Genomic DNA, 25,805 nt, shown 5'->3' on the forward strand with positions numbered 1-25,805 from the left:
ATTGGAAATGGCTGGGGGGAGATCGTCACAGAGGAGCTGGAATTTCCCATTCGAGCTATACAGAGATGTAAAGTTCAGGGAATTTTTGCAGGGGAAGTGGCAGGATTTTGAATTTAACAATAGGGACCACAGGGAGCAGCCCGGGCTCTATTGGGAAACAGCCAAGGCAGTTTTGAGAGGAGAAATTATTGCATATAGGGCCTGGGTGAGAAAAAGGAGGGATAGAGAGATACTACGATTGGAAAAAGAGGTGAGACTCCAGAGGAGTAAATATGGGATCTCTCTGACAGGAGAACAGAAACAGCTATACTTAGCCTCCCAGAGGGAATTAAATGAACTTCTGCATGAAAGGGCACAAAAATCCATCTTATATTATAAGCACCAACTGTTTAGATATGGGAACAAGGCGGGGGCCTTATTAGGTCGCTTGGCTCGGGGGAAAAAAAGCTCTAGTAGGATATTACAAGTACGGGGCATGAAGGGAGACTTCCTGAAGAGATCGCAGGATATAGTAGAGGGGTTCCAACAGTACTTTAAGGATCTATATGGGGAGCCTACAGAGATAATGGGAGATAGCACAGTGTTTTTAGATAATGTCACCCTCCCGAAGGTATCACAGGGACATGAGCAATTACTTAACGCCCCAATTGTGGAAGGGGAGCTGATTTTGGCAATGCAGCAAAGCGATATTCATAAAGCGCCAGGCCCGGACGGGTTCAGTATGGCATTTTATAAACTATTACAAGAACAAGTGAAATTCCCGTTGCTAAATCTGTTTAATTCAGTGGCAACTCAGGGGCCGGTGCCAGAAACTTTCTGCATTGCCAAGATGATTGTTTTGCCAAAGCCAGGTAGGAACCTGGAGAACTTGGGGTCGTACAGACCAATATCCCTGTTGAACTGTGACGCCAAATTACATGCAAAAATATTGGCCAATCGGCTAGCACGGGTGCTCCCTGATCTGGTGGCAGCCCCGCAGGTGGGGTTTGTGAGAGGTAGGTCAGTGGCCAGTAATGTGAGGGCACTCATAGCTTCTTTGGAGCGGGTGGAGAAGCAGGAATGGCCTTCTTTGCTTGTTAGTTTCGACGCAGAGAAGGAGTTCGATCGAGTGGTATGGCGTTTCGTGTTCGCAGTGTTGCATAAAGTAGGTATCGGAGGATTTTTTAGTGAGGCAGTGCAGGCCCTATACTCAAGTCCACATGCGTTCATGTGGATCAATGGCGAGAGATCAGAGCTATTCCCGATTAGGCGGGGTGTGAGACAGGGGTGCCCTCTCTCGCCCCTACTGTTTGTTTTGGCACTAGACCCACTAATCAGAGAGATTGAATCACACCCAGAAGTGGTAGGTGTGAATTGGGGTTCATCAGAGTTCAAGGTGTCCGCTTTCGCGGATGACATTTTGGTGCATCTCACAAACCCTAAGAGATCATTGGAAGCTCTACTGGAACTGTTTCGGGAATATGGGGATTTTGCAGGGTTTCAAATTAATTTTGCTAAATCTTTGGCTTTGACGGCAAGGGAGAGTGTGAAGAGGGAATGGGGGGAGGGATTTCCCTTAAAATGGGCCATGAGGGATCTTACCTATTTGGGTGTGCAGATAGCCATGAAATCTTCAGCTTTATATTCCCTAAACCTCACCAGGTTACTAGATCATATGAGAGAGAGGCTGCGGAAATGGGCGGTCCTGCCACTTACGATGCATGGACGGGCTCAGTTGTTTGGTATGGTTGAATTCCCCAGATGGCTTTACACGCTTCAAGTTCTTCCGTTATATCTACGTACTAAAGATATCACACAGTTTTATAAATATCTAAGACAGTTCATTTGGAACGGGAAAAAGCCTAAGATGCCGATGAAGTTGATGGTGGGCTCATGGAGGGAGGGGGGCATGGGTATCCCAGATATAAAGCGTTATAATCAGGCATGCCTTCTGAGACATTTGGGGGATTGGTTGTTAGATAGAAGGGATTACACGCCCCGGGAGATGGAACAAGACTTTTTTGCACCTTTTCATTTATATTTCTTGATCCATGGCATGCACCGAGAGGTGCCAAGTAACCTGAAAAGAAGCTTATTGCTGGAGCCATTACGGGAAGTTTGGAAAGATCTAAACAGATACTGGGGCACGGAGGCAGACATATCTGATCTTATACCACTCCAGGGTAACCCACAGTTTTCACCTGGTTCTGAGAATAAAGTGTTCCGTAGCTGGGCAGTTTTAGGGATCACGAGGTTCTGGGGTCGCAGGGAACTCTGTTAAGCTTAGGGGCTTTAGGTGTGGGGATAGATTTTCGCCACGAGTTCGCATATCAACAACTGAAGCATTATGTCCAAACTCTGAATCCGGGGAAATTGGGTAGGGGGCACGGGAGGAAAATCAGGGAATTGTTCAAGGCGGTGCCGGGAGAGAGATTATCAGTCTCAGGACTCCATAAGATTTTGTGGACATTGGGGCCGCGGAAGGATATGACAGCCATAACAGCTCGCTGGGCGGCAGATTTGCAGAGACCTAACCTGGAGATAGATTATATTAAATTAATATCTCGGATTCCCGGGTTATCGGTCAACGCTCAGCTCAGAGAATGTCAATACAGAATATTGTGCAGAGCATATATGACCAAAGCCCAGGTGTTTAAAATGGGAGGGGTGACGGATCCCCTCTGCTCTAAATGTAAACGGATAGAGAGTACACTCTTTCATTGTCTATGGGAGTGTCCTTATATAAAAACATACTGGGAGGAGATATTTAGATACCTAGGAGGTCTCATGCAGTCCCGGATTGGTCTCACCCCAACAGGGATCTTGCTAGATAAGTATGAACTTTTTGTTCTTCAACAAAGAGGGCAGAAACAATTTATACGCAGGGCCTGTATATTGGGGAAGAAATTAATTATGAACAAATGGTTGGATGTGACCCCTCCAGATTACTGGCAATGGAGAAATCGTCTACATGATCTGTTGTGGCAAGAGAGGAAGGCAGTGGGACCCTCCCCTAGGGGAGAGCTCGGTTTCTGGAAATTTGGAGGCCCTATATTCAATCTCTGTCACCAAAAGCGCGAAGTTTGGTATTAAATGGATTTTGACGGTTTTTTTTTTTTTTTGCTTTCCTCAGAAGGGAGAATGAGGGGGGTTTTTCTTTCGGGGATCATTTGGGTAAAATAGCCTTATTATGCAAGACGTCAACCCCCCTTTGGAATACTTATCCTGCCTCAGGGAGCAGATACCAGGTCTGGTGGGCATGCGGGAGGCTATCAGAAACAAAGCCTCTTGCGAAGCAACACACTTAAGCACTGGCCAGATCAAACGGAGTGCCATCCAGAGGAGGTCGAGGGAAGCTGTCTCTTGGGGTGTCTGTCTCACAGATATAGATTCAATAGAAATGGTGGATATTACGACAATTCTCGCATGCTATCGCCCTTTTGGGAGGGTTGGGAAGGCAGAGGGGGGAATGGGGGGGAAGATTAGTTGAAGAAGAGTTCATAGATAAAGGGACTAACAGAGAGTAAGGGGGGGTGGGGAAGGGGGCACATGTTAATAATATGATGATGGCATTGATTTAATTGATAGCTCTGATATACCTGCGAGTTCGTACACCTTGATTGCACTTAAATGTATTATGAACTGTCATCAATAAAAAAGCGTTGAAACATAAACACAAAACAGAGGGGAACAAATGGGTTAAAATGTTAAAAAGTTTGATGACGGATTGTACCATTTTGGTTAAAGGAGTACATGTGTATTTTCAGTCTATGTGTATTCAGATAATTGGATGTATTTCTTTTGTATTGTCATCAATAAAAAATGTTGAATCATAAATGTTAAACATCCATAGCTATCCCAGAATGTTTATGATATTGTATTGCAAAATTGGATTCTTACAACAAATTACTTTCTTATGCATTATTCTTTGTTATGTATCCTATACTGTTTATTGTAATGCCACGTTGAACTCAAACTTGTTTGGGATGTTGTGGGATGTAAATGTCACAAACAGACACACACACACACACACACACATATGCACCTGTCCCATTGCACTTCATTCCTGCCCTGCAGCCCCCCTGCTATTCTCCAGTACTATGTCTCTTGATAAGCTGAGAAATAAACTCTCAGGAATCGCAGGTGTCAGGAGTCCAGACAACCTGAAAAGGAAAGTTTTTCTGCCTCTTGGCCAGTGGTCTGACCTTTCTTATGTAAACAGAGAGGAGGAGCAGTGTAATGATTCCCACACTGGGCTGACAACTGGGGGAACTGGGTTTGATTCTCATTGGCTCAGATACAAAACTTATGGGCTGATGCTCAGAACTTAATGCCAGTGCTACAGCCAGTTAGCGACGGCCTAGTGCCGGCATTAACCTTCGTACTAGTGCTGGAATTAACCCGCCCGGCAAAGATTGACGCAAATCATATTTAAATGTAGGCAAATGGATGTAAAGAGGTTACTAGCTAATCCCTCCCAATGCTCAGAGGAACAGCACACAAAAAAAACCCTGCCGTAATGCAGAAAACTTAACCGCCAGCTCGGAGCTGGTGTTGGGGTGTTTGACAAGAGAGTTTCCTACAAGAGAATTTCCTACAAGCAAGTCTTTCTTGCCCCTCTATTCTTTCTGAAATAGCAAAGTCATTCAGCGGGTCTGTAGCACTTTCCCTTTTGCAAAATCGAACCCAGCTTAAGTTCTTTGAGAAACCAAGCTCTCACAGACCCATCCTGCTGTCGGAGGTCTTTTCCTTTTTTAAATGCATGAAAGACAAGCCAAATCACAGCCCCACTCCGGTACGTCTTTTTAAAGAAATCAACTTGAGGGTCCGATCTGGAACCGTCACCAATATTCTCGGTGACCAGGATAAGTCTGGGCATCATTCATTCCACTCTCTGGAGTTATGCTTGAATGGCTATGCCAGTGCTTCAGTAATACCGCTGGACCCACGGAGAACGCATGCGCCAGGCACGTTCCTCCCCTTACAGAAAAATAACTTCCCAATGCTTAGCGCTAACATTCCTCATATAATTTGCATGATATGAGTGTTGAGCATTGGGAAGTTAATTTTCTACGCTGTTCCTTACATCAGCCTGTAAAATTTTGAGTCCAATAGGGTCAGAGAAAGTAGCTGTTTATAGTACCACAGAAAGGCAGAATATCGAGGATTTAATAAACAGAGATATAGCAGGGGCGTAGACAGACCTCGAGGTGGGAGAGGGCCAGAGCCCGAGGTGGGGGGGCATATTTTGGTCACCGCCCACCACCACTGCTGTACATCTTCACTGGTGTGGGGTCCCCAACCCCGGCCAGCTGAAGCACCGCTGCTGCAAAAGGAATGTGCCCAACGTGAGGGGAAGAGAAAGCAGGGCAGGTAATGCAGTGGACAAAGTCTTCAGCTGGCGGGGCCCAGGCCCCTGTGGCCCCACCTAGCTACGCCACTGAGATATAGACAGTGTCTGGGCTCCAGCATCTCCCCAAGCAGGACCTGGGTCATCCTAAAACCAAATCTCTCGGCGTCAGTATTTCCAACTGGGTTCATTTGTACATACCGAGACAGTAATGAATCTCACTCCTAAACAAGGGTATGTGGCGTATGATCTCAATCTCGAATTTACCGCTAACACTCACTATAGTCCATGCATCGTGTTAAAGAGAGCTTCCTTCTGGAGTTCATAGGATATAGCATCGTAAAGGTAACTTATCCAGCTGTGCTTGAAAATTCCTTTCAGTCAGCCCTGTGGTGCCAAAACAAAACATTTCTGCATCTTTCTGCCACGTTTTCTTGGTATTTAAGGATCTTCTCCCTCCTTTATCAGATTCACATAATATCACTTGGAACTGAGATCTGTATAATCAACACCTTTCTGTTGTGGATGATGATTTGGCCCGATGAGAGGGCTCTTTGGATGCATTTTATATTCAAGCTGATTGGTTTCTGGGGTTTGTGCCATTTTAGTGGGAAAAGGCCATAAAAAGAGAGAGATTAAAGTCAAGAAAGAGAAGAAGCAGAGCCGCAGATTCTGTGGGACCCGCCACTGGTCCGGAAATGGGACCTGCCAGAGATAATCGGTACCATCCACAGAACCCGCCCCTGAGATTTCTCTTCTGTAGTTTGTAACCTTTCCCTTTTAAGCCATGTATGCATTCCTCAGGCAACACATGAATAAAATGTCAGTCCAAGCAAGGTTTTTGAATTTCACTGTAAAGAAGATACAACATCTGCATCAGTCAGCCATTCACTGTAGTACCTCATCCACACTTCTGTGACCTCTGAAAATACCAGAGGAGACTCCAGTGAAATACAGTGCAAGAGCTGAAAATACCAGAGAGGACTCTGGCAAAATGCAGAGAGCACAGGGCTGAAAATACCAGAGGAGACTCCAGCAAAATTTAGAGAGAGCAGTGGCTGAAAATACCAAAGCAGAGTCCAGTGAAATGCAGAAAGTGTGGGAGCCGAAAATACCAGAGAGAACTTTGGCAAAATGCAGAGAGCACAGGGCTAAAAATACCAGAGGAGACTCCAGCAAAATTCAGAGAGAGCAGTGGCTGAACATACCAGAGGAGACTCCAGCAAATTTTAGAGAGCAGTGGCTGAAAATACCAAAGCAGATTCCAGTGAAATGCAGAGAAGACCCTGGGGAAATGCAGAGAGCACAGGGCTGAAAATACCAGAGGAGACTCCAGCAAAATTCAGAGACAGCAGTGGCTAAAAATACCAAAGCAGACTCCGGTGAAATCCAAAGAGTGCTGGAGCTGAAAATACCAGAGAAGACTCTGGCAAAATGCAGAGAGAGCATTGGCTGAAAATACCAGAGGAGACACCAGCAAAATTTAGCAGTGGCTGAAAATACCAAAGCAGACTCCAGTGAAATGCAGAGAGTGCTTGAGCTGAAAATACCAGAGGAGACTCCAGCAAAATTCAGAGAGAGCAGTGGCTGAAAATACCAAAGCAGACTCCAGTGAAATGCAGAGAGTGTGGGAGCTGAAAATACCGGAGAGGACTCTGGCAAAATGCAGAGAGCACAGGGCTGAAAATACCAGAGGAGACTCCAGCAAAATTCAGGGAGAGTAGTGGCTGAAAATACCAGAGAGGACTCCGGCAAAATGCAGAGAGCACAGGACTGAAAATACCAGAGGAGACTCCAGCAAAATTCAGAGACAGCATTGACTGAAAATACCAAAGCAGACTCCAGTGAAATGCAGAAAGCACAGGACTGAAAATACCAGAGGAGACTCCAGCAAAATTCAGAGAGCATTGGCTGAAAATACCAAAGCAGACTCCAGTGAAATGCAGAGAGTGCAAGAGCTGAAAATACCAGAGAGGACTCTGGCAAAATGTGTGGAGTGCAAAGGCTGAACATGACATCTATCTGTTGGGTTTCATTTGCCAGTGGGTGAGCACTGTGATAAAAGGAGAAGCCTCCATCTTTACCACAGCAGGACTGAACCAGGCAGTTGAGCAATATTAGCAGTCACATGGATCACTGTCATTATGGAGACCGCACAGTGAAGTCTCTAAGCCCAGACTCTTTGGCCCTCTGCCAACTATGGGAGAGGGTTGAATGACAGGAAACGCTGCAATATCCAGGCTTTTTTGGAGTCCTTGCTCAGGAAAATATTAGTCAGAAGCATCTGAGCACTTCACACGAAAAAATGAACCTGTTTGATCCTCATTGCTTCCTCCATGAATCCTGGAATTGACTGGCAGAGCGCTGGAGTGCATGCCAGGAGAGCGGGGAGGCAGTGTGTGAAGGACTCCATCACCCAAGCCTTGCCCTGGATTGCTTCTTAAAATAACATCTGAAAATATACTTCTGAGGTAGACAAAACAACTCTTTGTGCCCTAACACTGTACTGACACAATGAGACAGAGAGAAGAGCGCCCCCTAGCAACACATTGAGACACTGAGATAGACATAGATAAGAGTGACCCTTAACATCAAACAGAGACACTGAGACAGAGAGGTGAGCACCCCCAAACATGGTGAGACACCAAGACAGAAAGAAGAGCGCCCCTAACATCACACAGAGACACTGAGAAGAGAAAACAGCGCCCCCTAACATCAGAGACACTGAGAGACAGAGAAAGAGAGTGCCTTCGAACGCCAAGCTGAGACAAAGAGAAGAGTGCCCCCTACCCAACATCACATGGAGAGTCCGAGACAGAAAGAAAAGATTACGTTCCGCTAAGGTGTACATCTAAAACAGCTCCCCTTCTTCTCAATTCCTGTACCAACTGCTCCATGAAGCAGTCGTTTATTTCAAGTAGAAACTTTAGCTTCCTAACGTTTCCAGACCTGGCATTTATCGAGTTAATATAGGGGTAATTGAAAATCACCCATTATTATATAATGTTGCCAAATTTGCTAGCTTTCCAAAGTTCCGTTAACATTTCATCATCTGTACTTTTTGAAAAAGAGTAAAAAAAAATCGATTCACTTCTACCCATTCTACGCCACTCAGGATTTTATAGACTTCAACCCCCTCAGCCATCTCATTTCCAAAATGAAGAGCCCTAACTAGAGATTGACACGGGAACGGAGACGGGGCGGGGATGGGGACAGAGCCCGTGAGGACGGGTACAAATTTTGTCCCTGTGTCACTTTCTACTTTGAAGCCTATTAATGAACTGGACTGTTATTTATGTTTGATTGATGCAGACGACAATGTTTTTATTTTTTGGAAAAACAAGCAAACATGCTGACCACAACTAGCAAAATTTGCATGGGGGATCTTGTACATCCTGCTACCAGCACATCTTCTGAGAAGACATCTTCTATTGCAGGAGGAAGACAGGAGAGCTAGACTCAATCCTGAGATTGTTGATGACTTATTCATCCACAGATTTAAAAATCATAACCGTGCTTCACAGGGCATATTTCTCCCCTCTAAGGCATACAGAACAAGTTGTATTTTGAACCCCTGGACATTTTAACAGGGTGGATTAGGATTCCTTGGGGTAGTAGAAATCAGCTATTGTTGGGGTTGGAAGGTGTTATTATAGTTGCTCATTATTATTATTTTCTATTTCTGATTTATAAACAGCAGTTACACAGCATATTGTTCCTTTTTATACTTAATAAAAAGATTTAAATATAAAATGATAAGTGTTCGAGGCTTCTGCCCACGGGGATGGGTCAGAGACGGAGACAGTGCCTGCGAGGACAGGGACAGAATCCATGGGGACTGGGCACGAATGGGAACAAACTTTGTCCCCATGTCGTTCTCTAGCCCTAACCTCTTCAGCCTTTCCTCATACGGGAGGAGTTCCATCCCCTTTATCATTTTGGTTGCTCTTTGAACCTTTTCTAATGAACATATAGTAACTTAGTAAAATAGTAGATGATGGCAGATAAAGACCTTTACGGTCCATCCAGTCTGCCCAACAAGATAAACTCATTACTTTTCTGTTAAGTTTTAAGAGTCCATTTCCTCTTCTGGTTTTCTATTTTGTGGATTTGAGATTGTAAACCGCTTTGATCGGCAAGCTAGCAAAGGTGGAATAGCAAATGTAAATGTAGTAAAGTATGATGTGATACTACCTGGTCTTGATTTGTCCTTGCCATTTTCAGGGCATAGACCATAGAAGTCTGCCCGGCAATGGCTTTGCTTCCCAATTACTGGTGTTGCCACCCAATCTCCGCTATTCTTGTTTGGTTTTATGCCTTCTAGACAGGATTCCTTTGTGTTTATCCCACGCATTTTTAAATTTCATTTCTGTTTTCATCTCTACCTCCTCCAGCGTGAGGGCATTCCAGGTATCTACTACCCTCTCAGTGAAAAAAATACTTCCTGACATTATTCCCGAGTCGGCCCCCCTTCAACCTCAATTCATGTCCTCTAGTTCTACCACCTTCCCATCTCTGGAAAAGGTTTATTTGCAGATTAATACTACTAATACTACTACTTATCACTTCTATAGCGCTACAAGGCATACGCAGCACTGTACATCATACATGAAAAGACAGTCCCTGCTCAAAGAGCTTACAATCTAAATAAGACAGGTAAACAGACAGAACAACTAAGAGGTGAGGGAATAAAGAGGTGGGGATAAAAGGACAGGGCAAGTGAGTAGTGGTTAGGAGTCAAAAGCAGCGTCAAAGAGGTGGGCTTTTAGTCTGGACTTGAAAACGGCCAAAGACGGGGCTAGACATACAGGCTCGGGAAGTCTATTCCAGGCGTGAGGTGCAGCGAGATAAAAGGAACAGAGTCTGGAATTAGCAGCAGAGGAGAAGGGGACAGACAAGAGAGATTTATCTACAGAACGGAGTACCCGAGGGGGGGGGGGGGGGCGTAGGGAGAGACAAGAGTGGAGAGCAGAGTGAATGCACTTATCCTATATAATAAAAAGCACCTCCCGACATTCTGAAGCTGACTCTGTGGCACTGTGGCAGTGTAGGGTTCGTAAGTCTGTAGTTCAGCGTTTCATTGGCTCTTACTGTCAACGAAGAACCAATCAGACAGAACGGAACTTTGAGGAGGGAAGTGGAGTGGATTGAATCTCTAACAAACAATCATATACAGGGAGGTACGAACATCAGTGGAGGCAAGTGCACACAAACATTTAATCACTTTGTCACTCACATACATCACACACACACACTCACTCAATCACTCTGTGTATCTCTCTCTTACACTGTCTGTAAAACACACTGTCACTCTCAGTCTCTCACATGGGCAACTGTATGTTGCATTCTCACGAGTAAGGACCTCTTCTGATGTGATTGTTAAACATTGAAGGGCCTGAACAAGGAAAACTTTTACCACATTGTAACACAGTTTACACAAAAACTATTGTATATAAAGAAATCTTACACATGTAAATAACAATTATATTCAGAATACAACCGTGGAAACATTAATGGCAGGAACTCATTACATTGCTAGCGCCCGTTTCATTGCGTTAAGAAACGGGCCTTTTTTACTAGTAGGTCAATAAGAGAAGTTTGAATTGAATGCGGAAACGAATAGGGAGCCAGTGAAGTGACATAAGGAGAGGGCTAATGTGAGCATAGCGACTTTGGCGGAAATTGAGTTGCACAGCGGAGTTTTGGACTGATTGAAGAGGAGAGAGATGGCTAAGTGGGAGGCCGGTGAGAAGCAGGTTGCAATAGTCTAGGCGAGAGGTGATAAGAGTGTAGATAAGGGTTCTGGTAGAGTGCTCAGAGATGAAGGGACAGATTTTGCTGATGTTATTTATTTTATTTTATTGCATTTGTATCCCACATTTTCCCACCTATTTGCGGGCTCAGTGTGGCTTACAATACATTGTAAATGATGGGAGTACAATTTGTTACAATTCGGTTATGGATTACATTGTGATAAGTTATGCGAAGACAGAGTCAAAGTGTCATTAAGGGAACAAAACAATGGAAGAGAGCAATGGAACATTGGAAAGAAACAACGGGGAACTGATAGAGCAACAAGACAATAATAAGAGAACATTCGGCGTAACATTTTTCTGTGAGTAAAGGTGTGAATGTGGTGACATTACGGGGGATGAGAATTCAGAAGAGAGTGTATTGATGCATTGCTGAACAATGAATGTGGACTTTATGTGTTTTGATCCTTTCAATAGATCTTATCAAAAAGATGAGTCTTCAACAGTTTGCGGAAGTTGGTCAGTTCGTAGATCGTTTTCAGGTTGCGTGGTAATGTATTCCAGAACTGCGTGCTCATGCAAGAAAAGGTCGATGCGTGCAGCGCCTTGTATTTTATGCCTTTGCAATTAGGGAAGTGGAGGTTGAGGAAAGTTCGGGATGATCTTTTAGCGTTTCTGTTATAGAGAAAGAAACTGCAGGTTTTGGCACTCTGCTGAATATGAGCAGAGAAGGAGAGAGAGGTGTCAAAGATGACCCCAAGGTTACAGACAGGGAGAATGAGAGTGCCATCCACAGAAATAGAGAAAGGGGGGAGAGGAGAAGTGGGTTTAGGGGGAAAGATGAGAAGCTCGGTTTTGGCCATGTTAAGTTTCAGATGACGTTGAGACATCCAGGCAGCGATATCAGATAGGCAGGCTGAAACATTGGTCTGGATGCTGGTTGAGATTTCGGGGGTAGAGAGGTAGATCTGGGAGTCGTCAGCGTAGAGATGGTATTGAAAGCCATGGGATGATGATATTATAGAACCAAGGGAAGAAGTGTAGATGGAGAACAGGAGAGGACTGAGAACAGAACCCTGAGGTACACTGATTGGTAGTGGGAAAGAAGTGGAAGAGGATCCACCAGAGTGTACACTAAAGGTGCGAAGCGAGAGGTAGGAGGAGAACCAGGAAAGAACAGAGTCCTGGAATCCAAGTGAAGACAGCGTATCAAGGAGTAGGCTATGATCAACAGTGTCAAAAGCGGCGGATAGATTGATATTTGAACATCTGTATCATATCACCCCTGTTTCTCCTTTCCTCCTCGTACGTCTTGCAATGCAAACCCCATACCATTTTCGTTGCTTTTCTTTCAACCGTTTCAAGTCTTTTTACATCCTTAACAAGATACGGCCTCCAGAACTGAACACAATACGCCAAGTGGGGCCTCACCAACAACTTGTACAGGGGCATCAATACCTCCTTTCTTCTTCTGGTTATACCTCTTTCTATGCAGCCTAGCATCTTTCTGGCCATGGCCACCACCTTGTCGCATTGTTTCTTCACCTTGAGATCCTCAGACACCATCACCCCAAGATCCCTGTCCTGAGCTGAGCTTACCGATCTCTCCCCTCCTGTCTGGTACATCACATTTGGATTTTTGCACCCCAAGTGCATCATCATGTAGCATAAAATTTTAACTACCAGACTTTTGACCATTCTTCCAATTTTTTTTTTATTTATTTATTTGTAATTTTAATGAATTTTACAAGATACACTTGGCATTCTTCCAATTTATGGAGATCTCTTCTCATGGTTTGTACTCCCTCCGAGGTATCCACTATTTTGGCTATGTTGTGTCATCTGCAAAAAGGCAAACTTTTCCTTCTAACCCTTCAATGCCTCTCACAAATATATTAAACAGAATCAGCTCCAGCACCGACCCCTGAGGTACTCCACTCCTCACATTCCTTTCCTCTGAGCGGATTCTGTTTACCACCACCCTCTCTGCCTGTCAAGTCAACCAGTTTCCAATCCAGTTTACCACTTTGGATCCAAGTTCAGCCCTCTGTGCTTATTCTCGAGTCTGCTGTGAAGGACCCTATCAAAAGGCTTTGGTGAAATCTATTAAGATACAGTGAACAGAACTGCACACAATACTCAAGGTGTTGTCACACCATGGAGCCATACAGAGGCATTATAATATTCTTTGTCTTATTGTTTATCCCTTTTCTACTAATTCCTAGCATTGTGTTTGTTTTTTTGGCTGCCGCCACACACTGGGCAGAGGATTTCAGTTTATTGTTCACAGTGACACCTAGATCTTTTCTTGGGTGCTGACGCCTAGGATTTTGGAGTTAAGAACAAGGAGCCAGACTGGACCCAGACATAATTCTGCTGTCAGGGAGTCTGTGGTATCATTTCGTTAAGGTCCAGCTGTTCCACGGAGAATCTTTTACAATCGTAAGAGCCTGAGGGCAACTATGTCCGTGCAGAGCCCGTTGTTAATTGGAAGGGGGGGCCAGCATCACCCTGAGGTCAGGGCCTTGGGGGCCTTGAGTGTACCTTGCTTACCGGAGGGGGGGGAGGTCCTGGTGGGGGGGGGGGGGGCAAGTGCACACAGGAAGATCCATCCCTTCCTGGCCACTACCTAACCTTGCCGGATTGGAGCCTTCCCTAGGCAACCAGATGGGTCTAGGGTGGGGAGTAATTATAAGCAGGCACCTCAGAGGTTCAGGATTCTTTCCTGCTCCTCACCCAACCCCTATCTTTGATGTTTCAGTTGGTGTGTTATTGTGTTAGCTTCCTTGTCATAGTTTGGGGGGGGGGGGGGGGTATTCGAGCTGGCTTTCAAAGGAGGTGCTTTGAACAAGGCCTTAAGCATCACTAATTAGTGACAGTTAGGCTTACGCTTACAACTTATCCCTGGAGGTCCAGGTCTATTGTTGGTCTTGCTGTTCGTGGCGGAGTAACTCTGGCTTACTGCTTTGGCTTTGTTCTTGGACTCCTTGCTGCAGGTGCCAGGTAGTCCTTTTGGGTTTGGGTTTCATATTGGTGTTTGATAGCTCAGGGTATTTAATTATTGTCCCTCACCAATAAACGAAGCTGTATCTGCTCCTCTGACTGATTTCTTATAGTTAAGAATAGAATTGATGTCTTTATTATGTAAGATTGATAGGCCGGAGGGGTTGGGAATCTCTTATACCCTGTTAGAGAGTTATAAATATATCAATTATAAACAGTTATATTCAATATTCTTTATCTGATAAATATCTTTAACTTTTCCACATATAATAAAATCCCTACATTCATCCTCATTCACATGTCAAGACCACTGACTACTACTACTTAGCATTTCTATAGCGCTGCTAGGGTTACGCAGCGCTGTACAATTTTAAACAAGGGGAAGGACTGACTAATACATTTGATACCTATCTACCATCCCAAGCCCGTAAATTCTACTAGTCCATATATCCTCTGCAAACCATGAATACTTAATCCATTGATCAGTTCATCCGCAAAGATCTTTAACTTCACAAATCAGCACTCCATGTGTTGTCTCCTTTAATACTGAAATTAGGTGCTGACTCCACTGATTAGTTCATCATCAAACATATTTTTGAACTTCACAAATCAGCACTCTGCATATTATTTTTCCAACTACACGGTAATGCCATCCCAAAAAAGTCTGTCATTCCAAGGCTTCTTGGTAGAATCACGTAAACAATCCTTCAACAAGTCTCAGACTCAGGGGCGTAGCCAGACACACAATTTTAGGTGGGCCTGGGCCCAAGATGGATGGGCAGAAGAGCCCCACCCCGTCCCACAGGTAATTTGGTCTCTCCTGGATTTCAAGCGTGCTGACTTTAGTAAAATGGGGGAATACCTGAGGAAGGAGATGATGGGCTGGGAGGACGTACATGAAGTGGAAGGGCAGTGGTCCAGGCTGAAAGAAGTAATAAATAGAGCCACAGACCTTTATGTAAGGAGAGTAAATAAAAGCAAGAGAAAAAGGAAACCGATATGGTTCTCTAAGCAAGTGGCTGAGAAAATAAAGGCTAAAGAGTTGGCATTCCAGAAATATAGAAAATCTCAAGAAGAGGAACACGGGGAGGAATACCGGATGAAACTGAAAGAAGCCAAGAGACAGGTACGTCTGGCGAAGGCGCAAGCGGAAGAACAAATGGCTAGAAATGTAAGGAGGGGCGACAAAAATTTCTTCAGGTATATTAGTGAAAGAAGAATGACTAAAAAGGGAATTGTGAGACTAAAAGATACAGAGAACCGCTATGTAGATAATGATGAAGAAAAAGCCAATTTGCTAAATAGATACTTTTCTTCTGTTTTCACTGAAGAAAATCCTGGAGAAGGACCGTGAGGGACTGGCAAAAGTACACCTGAGAATGGAGTGGACAGAGCACCGTTCACGGAAGAGAGTGTGTATCAACAACTTGGAAAGCTAAAGGTGGACAAAGCCATGGGACCAGACGGGATCCACCCCAGAATATTGAGGGAGCTCAGAGAGGTTCTGGTAGGTCCTCTTAAAGATTTGTTTAATAAATCCTTGGAGACGGGAGAGGTTCCGAGGGACTGGAGAACGGCGGAGGTGGTCCCTCTTCACAAAAGTGGTGATAGGGAAGAAGCTGGAAACTACAGGCCGGTAAGCCTCACTTCGGTTATTGGAAAAGTAATGGAAGCCATGCTGAAGGAAAGGATAGTGAATTTCCTGGAAGCCAATAAGTTGCAAGATCCGAGACAACATGGTGTTATCAGAGGGAAATCGTGCCAAACGAATCTCATTGAATTCTTTGATTGAGTAACTGGAGAATTGAATCATCGACGTGCTATAGACGTAATCTACTTAGATTTTAGCAAAGCTTTTGACACAGTTCCCCACAGGAGGCTCTTAAATAAACTAGATGGGCTGAAGATAGGTCCCGAAGTGCTGAACTGGATTAGGAACTGGTTGACGGACAGACGACAGAGGGTGGTGGTAAATGGAGTTCGCTCGGAGGAGCGAAAGGTGAGTAGTGAAGTGCCTCAGGGATCGGTGCTGGGGCCGATTCTGTTCAATATATTTGTGAGTGACATTGCCAAAGGGTTAGAAGGTACAAGTTTGCCTATTTGCGGATGATACTAAGATTTGCAACAGAGTGGACACCTGGGAGGGAGTGGAAAGCATGAAAAGGGATCTGAGGAAGCTAGAAGAATGGTCTAAGGTTTGGCAATTAAAATTCAATGCGAAGAAATGCAAAGTGATGCATTTAGGGAGTAGAAACCCACGAGAGACTTATGTGTTAGGCGGGGAGAGTCTGATAGGTACTGAGGGGGAGAGGGATCTTGGGGTGATAGTATCCGAGGATCTGAAGGCGACGAAACAGTGTGACAAGGCGGTGGCTGTAGCGAGAAGGTTGCTAGGCTGTATAGAGAGAGGTGTGATCAGCAGAAGAAAGGAAGTATTGATGCCCCTGTACAAGTCGTTGGTGAGGCCCCATCTGGAGTATTGTGTTCAGTTTTGGAGGCCGTACCTTGCGAAGGATGTTAAAAAAATGGAAGCGGTGCAAAGAAAAGCTACGAGAATGGTATGGGATTTGCGTTCCAAGACGTATGAGCAGAGACTTGCTGACCTGAACATGTATACCCTGGAGGAAAGGAGGAACAGGGGTGATATGATACAGACGTTCAAATACTTGAAAGGTATTAATCTGCAAAAAAATCTTTTCCGGAGATGGGAAGGCGGTAGAACGAGAGGACATGAAATGAGATTGAAGGGAGGCAGACTCAAAAAAGATGTCAGGAAGTATTTTTTCACGGAGAGGTGGTGGATGCTTGGAATGCCCTCCCGTGGGAGGTGGTGGAGATGAAAACGGTAAAGGAATTCAAACATGCGTGGGATATGCATAAAGGAATCCTGTGCAGTAGGAATGGATCCTCAGAAGCTTAGCCGAAATTGGGTGGCGGAGCAGGTGGGGGAAGAGAGGTTGGTGGTTGGGAGGCGAGGATAGTGGAGGGCAGACTTATACGTTCTGTGCCAGAGCCGGTGATGGGAGGCGGGACTGGTGGTTGGGAGGCGGGAAATACTGCTGGGCAGACTTCTACGGTCTGTGCCCTGAAAAAGGCAGGTACAAATCAAGGTAAGGTATACACATATGAGTTTATCTTGTTGGGCAGACTGGATGGACCATGCAGGTCTTTTTCTGCCGTCATCTACTATGTTACTATGTTACATATGGTCTCTCAAACATCCCCCCTCTCCCGCATACCTTTTCAATAGCAGATTTCCACCAGTAGCGAGCAGAAACTTATACACGCTGCTCATGTTGGCCACACAGCCTTCCTGTTTTTGCAAAGACGGGAACACGTCAGATGGAAGGCTGTGGGGCCGGTGCGAGAAGTACGTATCGGTCACTGCTTGCTGCAGGCGAAGATCTGCTATTTACAAGGTATGCAGGAGGGACAGTTGTTGAGATTTTTTGGCTGGTGGGGCTTGGGGATCCCTGCCAGCCACATCATAGGTGTGCTGCTACTGGATGGGCCTGGGCCCACCCTTGGCTACGCCACTGCTCATACTCAATTTGTAATCAATCCTTTGTAGATCACCCCAAACTCTACACAGCCTGTGTTTCGCTACTCAAGCGTCATCAGGAGTCAGGTTCCTAAATGGATTAATACAATAATGGTGCTTTTAGATGAAGTAGGCTTACCTATATCATACAAATATCACATTTGATCTATTTACAATTTGTAGATATCCACTATTCTCGAATACAAGACGGGTGGGAACGCAACCATCTACAAGCAATCATCCCCAGCGACAAACGCCGGCGCATGCGTGTGAACTGCTGACTTAACACCGCTGATTTAAACCTCCTTTAACCACGCCCCCTCAAACATTCAACCACCCTACTTCTCTGTTCACTCCAGCTGGCTCAATGGTATTCCATGTAAAAATTATCCGCTGTTCACGTCGTAACAATATCAATGGAACATTCCCCCCTCTGCTTATATTATTGATCTTAATTAGTACCACAAATATGTTCAAAAATATGTTTGATGGTGAACTAATCAGTGGAGTCAGCACCTAATTTCAGTAATAAAGGAGACATAACAAAAGAGAGGGAACAAAGTACAAACTAAAGTCCAAACAAAAAAAACAGTACCACGGGCCTTTAAAAATGGAACACAGTTCTTTAATGAATGAGCCTTGACAAAAAGACCCGACCTTGACAAAAAGACCCGTGTTTCGGTGACTAGCACCTGCGTCAGGGGTCACAGTGATGACATGGAAAACTTGGGGAATAACTCGAATATATTCATCTATAATATATTATTCCTTACCCCACGTCTCATATAGTAAAAGCTACAAAGCACCAAGGCACTTTCACTTTCTGTATCCAAACGGATGACATCCATTTTTAAAGGCCCGTGGTGCTGTTTTTTTTTGTTTAGTAATAAAGGAGACAACACATGGAGTTCTGATTTGTGAAGTTAAAGATCTTTGCGGATGAACTAATCAATGGATTAAGCATTCATGGTTTGCAGAGGATATATACTGCTGGGCAGATTTATACGGTCTGGGCCCTGAAAAAGACAAGTACAAATTCAAGGTAAGGTACAAATTCAAGGTAAGGTATACACATATGAGTTTATCTTGGGCAGACTGGATGGACCATGCAGGTCTTTTTCTGCCGTCATCTACTATGTTACTATGTATATGGACTAGTAGAATTTACGGGCTTGGGATGGTAGATAGGTATCAAATGTATTAGTCAGTGGTCTTGACATGTGAAATAGTATGAATTATTATTATTTGTATAGCGCTACCAGACGCACGCAGCGCTGAACACCTGACACAGAGAGACAGTCCCTGCTCGATAGAGCTTACAATCTAAAAATACAGGCAGACAAGACAATTAAGGGCGAGTGAATGTGGATGAATATAGGGATTTTATTATATGTGGAAAAGTTAAAGATATATATCAAATAATGAATAAAGAATATTGAATATAACTGTTTGTAACTGATATATTTATAATATTATGTACAATTATTGAGTAGCTTATTTAACCCTAGAGCATATAGCGTTCTGTTAGAGAGTTAGAGAACTAATCTTTTCAAAGTCAGGGGCTGCGGTGACCCTTGTGAAAAACCTTCACCCAAAAATGGAAATCGAAACTCCGCTCAGATCAACTTCCTCAAAAATCCCTGCAGCCCTGGGCCTGTGTTGTGGCTTTTAGCTGTGCGAATTTAATTTGCAGTTGCCTTTGCAGTGCAGGTGTGAGGGCGAGTTTATAAAGGCCTCCTGCCTCCTCCCCCCACCCTTCCCCAATCCTGCTTTCAATGCTTCTCTTCCTTATGTTATTCCCACATCGTGCACTGCTCTAACACAACACATTCCCCAAAAGGCAAAACTACCCCCTTCCCAAATCTGCTGTGAGAAAAAGCAGTTGTTTGTCAGAGGAGCAGCAAGGCTGTATCTGCTCCAGGTCACAGCACATGGTCTCCTGGAAAGGTTCAAAGGTCGTGCAAGTGGAAAGGTTCAAAGGTCGTGCAACAGCCCTGCAGCCAACAGAGACCCACCATGCAGAAATTGGATTCATTGGCTGCTTCGGGGGGTGGGGGGGGGGGTGGGGGGGGGGTCAGAACTCTACTGTGGTGACTCTACAACGGGGGCCAAAATGCAGCGCACTGAATAGAAACATGACAGCAGATAAAGGCCATATGGCCCATCCAGTCTGCACATCCTCTGTAACCCCTAATTCTTCCTGTTCCTAAGCGATCCCACATACTTATCCCATGCCTTTTTAAATTCTGGAACAGTCCTCGACTCCACCACCTCCACCGGGAGGCCATTCCATGCCTCCACCACCCTTTCTGTGAAATAATACTTCCTTAGGTTACTCCTAAGCCTATTCCCTCTTAACTTTGTCATATGCCCCTCATTCCAGAGCTCTCCTTCATCTGAAAAAGGCTCTCTTCCTGTACATAAATGCCCTTGAGATATTTAAACGTTTCTATCATGTCTCCTCTCTCCCTCCTTTCTTCCAGCATATACATGTTGCGGTTCATAAGCCTGTCCCTATAATTTTGCATTCAAGACCACTTATTAATTTCGTAGCCACCCTCTGAATGTGAATCCTATACTACATTCCTGTATAGAACGCACTGACATATAGGAGCGGCCATGTCATGTCAGTAGCAGGCATAAATGATTGTATTTATTCCCATGTGCCACCCCCTGTCCACACCTCCTTCTAGTTACGTACTTTCCCCCGGATTCTATATAGCAGAAACAAAATTGAGCACGCAACTCTGGATTTGTATGCGCAATTTAATTACTTAACAAACCAGTCAGCTCCGATAACTGCCACCTAACAAGCAATTGATACTAGTTGTCATTAATTAGAATTTATGTGCCCAACTTGCTAAGCGTATTCTGTAAAGCCATGCACGTAAATTCTAATGCACACTGCCCAAAAGGGGGCGCCGGTATTTGCACCGAGTTTTACTTGGCGTAAACAAATGTACCTAGAGTCAGGCGCAGGCACAGCCGCTAGGCGTGTTCTATAAACCGGCTAGGCATGTTCTAAACACTGTGCTTAAATCTAGACACGCTTTAAAGAATAGGCCTAGGCGGAAATATTTTTGGCGCCATTTTCTCAGGCAGCATTTATAGATTCTAGTCGGAGCAGGTCCCTCGGTGTTCACCTCACTGTAGCCCAATGGTTAGGGCAGTGAGATCAGCGGGATCTGGGTTCAAGTCCCACTGCAGCTCCTTGTGACTCTGGGCAAGTCACTTAACCTTCCATTGCCCCAAGTACAAAATAAGAACCTGTATAGTAAATTACTTAAATTGTATCTACAGAAAGGCAGAATAACAAATCCCTTCCCTTTTCCCTGTATATAATACGTAAACCACTTTCATTATATCAAATCCCTTCCCTATTCCCTGTATATGATATGTAAACCGCTTTCATTATTATTATTATTTATTACATTTGTACCCTGCACTTTCCCACACATTGCAGGTTCAGTGCGGCTTACATAGTATTTATAATTACAATTATATTATTCCCTGTATATGATAAGTAAACCGCTTTCATTATATCAAATCCCTTCCCTATTCCCTGTATATGATACGTAAACCGCGTTCATTATATCAAATTCCTTCCCTATTCCCTGTATATAATACGTAAACTGCTTTAACTGTAACCAAAGTAAGGCAGAATAACAAATCCATCCCGTTTCCGAGTATATAATATATAAACCGCTTTCATTATATCAAATCCCATCCCTTTTCCTTGTATATAATATGTAAACTTTGTGACTTATGCGCTCGCGATATACAGTACTGCCGAGTACTGGCCTAGCAGTTAAGACACTTGGATGTGATGCTTCTCTGTAATCGCATTGTGCAGCAGCGTTTCTATTTAGGCATCCAAGTTTGTGGATCCAACTGGTAGAGTTTGAGTGGGCCAGACCCCAGGTGGGTGGGCAGGTAGGCTCAAAATTCATGCCCCTTCACGGCCTCCTGCCAACCCAAAATATTAAAATCTCTCAGCTGGCAGGGATCCACAAACCTCGCCAGCTGAAGATTTCCACCTCCTTGAGTAGTCAGCGCTCTTCCAACAGCAGCCGGCAGCAAGGAATGAAAATGCCAGAGGAGACCCCACTAGAATGAAAATAGCAGAGGAGGCTGTAGCAGAATAGAGAGAGCGCGGGGACTGAAAATAGCAGAGGAGAGTGCAGCAGAATAGAGAGCGCGGGGACTGAAAATAGCAGAGGAGAGTGCAGCAGAATACAGAGAGCTCGGGGACTGAAAATAGCAAGGAGAGTGCAGCAGAATAGAGTGAGCGCGGGGACTGAATATAGCAGAGGAGAGTTCAGCAGAATAGAGAGAGCGCGGGGACTGAAAATAGCAGAGGAGAGTGCAGCAGAATAGAGTGAGCGCGGGGACTGAAAATAGCAGAGGAGAGTGCAGCAGAATAGAGAGAGCGCAGGGACTGAAAATAGCAGAGGAGAGTTCAGCAGAATAGAGAGAGCGCGGGGACTGAAAATAGCAGAGGAGAGTGCAGCAGAATAGAGTGAGCGCGGGGACTGAAAATAGCAGAGGAGAGTTCAGCAGAATACAGAGAGCGCGGGGACTGAAAATAGCAGAGGAGAGTGCAGCAGAATAGAGTGAGCGCGGGGACTGAAAATAGCAGAGGAGAGTGCAGCAGAATACAGAGAGCGCGGGGACTGAAAATAGCAGAGGAGAGTGCAGCAGAATAGCGCGGGGACTGAAAATAGCAGAGGAGAGTGCAGCAGAATAGAGAGCGCGGGGACTGAAAATAGCAGAGGAGAGTGCAGCAGAATACAGAGAGCTCGGGGACTGAAAATAGCAAGGAGAGTGCAGCAGAATAGAGTGAGCGCGGGGACTGAATATAGCAGAGGAGAGTTCAGCAGAATAGAGAGAGCACGGGGACTGAAAATAGCAGAGGAGAGTGCAGCAGAATAGAGTGAGCGCGGGGACTGAAAATAGCAGAGGAGAGTGCAGCAGAATAGAGAGAGCGCAGGGACTGAAAATAGCAGAGGAGAGTTCAGCAGAATAGAGAGAGCGCAGGGACTGAAAATAGCAGAGGAGAGTGCAGCAGAATAGAGAGCGCGGGGACTGAAAATAGCAGAGGAGAGTGCAGCAGTATACGGAGAGCGCGGGGACTGAAACTAGCAGAGGAGAGTGCAGCAAAATAGAGAGAGCGCTGGGACTGAAAATAGCAGAGGAGAGTGCAGCAGAATAGAGAGAGCGCAGGGACTGAAAATAGCAGAGGAGAGTGCAGCAGAATAGAGAGAGCGCGGGGACTGAAAATAGCAGAGGAGAGTTCAGCAGAAAAGAGAGAGCGCGGGGACTGAAAATAGCAGAGGAGAGTTCAGCAGAAAAGAGAGAGCGCGGGGACTGAGTTTACTGGGATAGAAATGAAGATCTGTATTGGTAAACTGGCAACAGAATTGGATATTTTGAAAACATGACGTCCAATTGCTTTGTTTTTACAGGATTGTTCTGGGAAGGATGATGTTTAGGGTGTTCATGACTGTTGAAATTTATTATCAGAATCGCGAGGGGGAGACAAGGGCCTGCAGTCTAATTCAGAGGGGCAGAAGCCTGAAGGTTTGCTTAGGGCACCTAAAACCTTTGCACAGGTCTCAGTATTGGAATAAAAGGGTGGGAATGAGGTGCGTGAGACGTACACTTGTGTATGAGGATCAGGGTCTCATTACTGGAATAGGGGGTGCTGCAGGGTAGGAGTGAGGTGCATTGGCAGAGCTGTGTTAGAAGGTTTCAGTACTGGAACTGCAGGAGGTGCTGCATGGAAGGAGTGAGGTGCATTGGCAGAGCTGTGTGTGCGAGTGTCTCATACTGGAATAGCAGGGGGTGCTGCAGGACAGGAATGAGGTGCACTGGCAGAGCTCTGGGTGTGTGTGAGGTCTCACCACTGGAATAGCTGCAAGGCAGTCCTGAGGTGCATTAACAGAGCTGTGGGTGTGTGGGAGCAGGTCTAGGAGTGTCATGTTATGGGTACTAGGTCTGCATTTACTATACCAGACTGCCTCGTTCTGTGCCTTTAAGCACCTTGGCCCTGGCTGTGCGGCTGCTCCTGTTACTCTTTGTTAGCTTCTGTCAGTTGTGTTATTCCAATCAAGTGCTGGCTTCCTCTTGTCCCTTTTCCAAGACCCTGCTAGGCTGGGTCCACTGGGGGCTTCCTTATCAGCGCTGCCCATGCGGCTCAGGCGAGCTTATCAGCCAGCAACAGAGCATCCTCTGGCCAGGCAGAGAGGAAATCTTTTACAAACAGAGGGAGCAACCTCACAGCCCAGCCTCCCCCCCCCCACCTGCAGTCCGCAGGGAGTCTGCGCCGCTCCCCTCCCTGCCATACCCCCCCCCCCCCCCCCCCCCCCCCCCCCGGTTCCAGGCTCTCTGCCCTGCCGCCCATGTGCTAAAGGAGCACGCAGGAGAAAACAGAATGGAGACCGAGGACCGAGCTGGACAGCAGCCGCCAGAGCCACATCCCATGTTCGGCCACAGTGCTCGGGTAAGCGTTGGCTGTTTACCTGCTGCATCCATCACTGCTGTTCATCATGAATAGGGAGATCAGTCAGTGTCTGTCCAGGGAGCGCACATGTCTTTATACAGCACACACCTTCACATGTGGCATCCAGCATCTCATTCGTGGAGCCATGAACAGCCACACAGTAGTGGTAGAGAGAGGGTCTCTCTCCTGCTGAGAGAGAAGTTTGCAGAATATAATTTAATGTAAGTTTCTTTGAATTCTCACTTTTCTGTAGCTGAAACTGACACCCGACGTATGTACGCTTTCATCCTGGGGGCACAGATAGAGATTTATCGCTTTGGATTCAGAAGTTCAATTGGTGTTACAGACAGATACAGTAGATAGTTCCCTGTCGCCGGAGGGCTAAGCGACTTGCCCAAGGTTGCAGGAGCATCGATGGGATTTGAACCCTCTCACAGATAGTGCTCACGAACAGGAGAGAGGACACATTTATTCTCTGTGTGTCATGTTTGCAAGGTCTCCTTACATGCTTTTCACATGGACAGGAGAGAGGATATGTTTATTCTCCATGTGTTGTGTTTGCATGCTCTCCTTACACGTCTCTACATGTTCACAGGAGACAGGACATGTTTGCAAGGCCTCCTTACACGCTTTATACACGGACGGGAGAGAGAACACATTTATTCTCTGTGTGTCATGTTTGCAAGGTCTCCTTACATGCTTTACACATGGACAGGAGAGAGGATATGTTTATTCTCAGTGCGTTGTGTTTGCATGCTCTCCTTACATGTCTCTACATGTGGACAGGAGAGAGGACATGTTTGCAAGGCCTCCTTACACGCTTTATACATGGACGGGACAGAAGACACATTTATTCTCTGTGCGTCATGTTTGTGAGGCCTCCTTATGTGCTTTACACATGAACAGGACATGTTTATTCTCTGCATGTTGTGTTTAAATGGTGTGACACATCTCTACATATGGACAGGAGAGACGACATGTTTAGTCAATGTGTGTCATGTTTGCAAGGTCTCCTTGCACGCTTTACACATGAACAGGAGAGAGGACATGTTTATTGTCAGTGTGTCATGTTTGCAAGGCGTCCTTACACACTTTATACACGGAGAAGAGAAAGGACATGTTTATTCTCCTGTGTCATGTTTGCAAGGTCTCTTTACACGCTTTACACACGGAGAAGACAGAGGATATGTTTATTCTCTGCAAGTAGTCTGGAACAAGAAAATGTGTGTGGCAGAAAGATGCAGAAATAGTTTTGGTGCTCCAGCGTGATGGATAAGCAACTTATGAAGGTTCTTTCAAAGTTACATCTTACAAGCTCTTTTTGGCATGATGCAAATTCTCTGGCGAGCATTAGCAGTAAATTTGAGAGACTGAGATCAGACTCCACGTACCCTGGCTTAGGACTGAGGTTCATTCCTATCATGGTGTCCACAAAATTAAACAGAAAAGCTAATAATGGGAAAAACAGCACTGCACAAATATCTTCCTCCATAAATATTTCATAATATGCGATAAGTATGAAAAGGACCTCTTACAGGCCTTAAAAATCTTTCTCAAATCCAGACCTCTCTATAACTGTTAATCGTTTGTCCTCTATTAAACCTGGTGAAAACCCATCACCCAGTGAGTTATATATACATTAAGAAATCACTGTAATGGAAAATGCAGTTCTCAAAA

The 25,805-nt window shown here is 45.2% G+C and overlaps 1 protein-coding gene across 1 annotated transcript in view; it reads left to right on the plus strand.

The window, feature by feature from the left end:
* The first annotated feature begins 475 nt into the window (after positions 1-475).
* The window catches only part of LYL1 (LYL1 basic helix-loop-helix family member), a 56,770-nt gene continuing 31,440 nt past the window's right edge, over positions 476-25,805 (plus strand). Inside the window, exons 1-2 of the mRNA XM_030194708.1 lie at positions 476-995; positions 24,009-24,128. Of these exons, the coding sequence (XP_030050568.1) occupies positions 476-995; positions 24,009-24,128 (640 nt within the window). The remainder of the gene's footprint in view (positions 996-24,008; positions 24,129-25,805) is intronic.

This window comes from Microcaecilia unicolor, chromosome 3 (assembly GCF_901765095.1).
Source record: "Microcaecilia unicolor chromosome 3, aMicUni1.1, whole genome shotgun sequence".
NCBI classification, from domain to species: domain Eukaryota; kingdom Metazoa; phylum Chordata; class Amphibia; order Gymnophiona; family Siphonopidae; genus Microcaecilia; species Microcaecilia unicolor.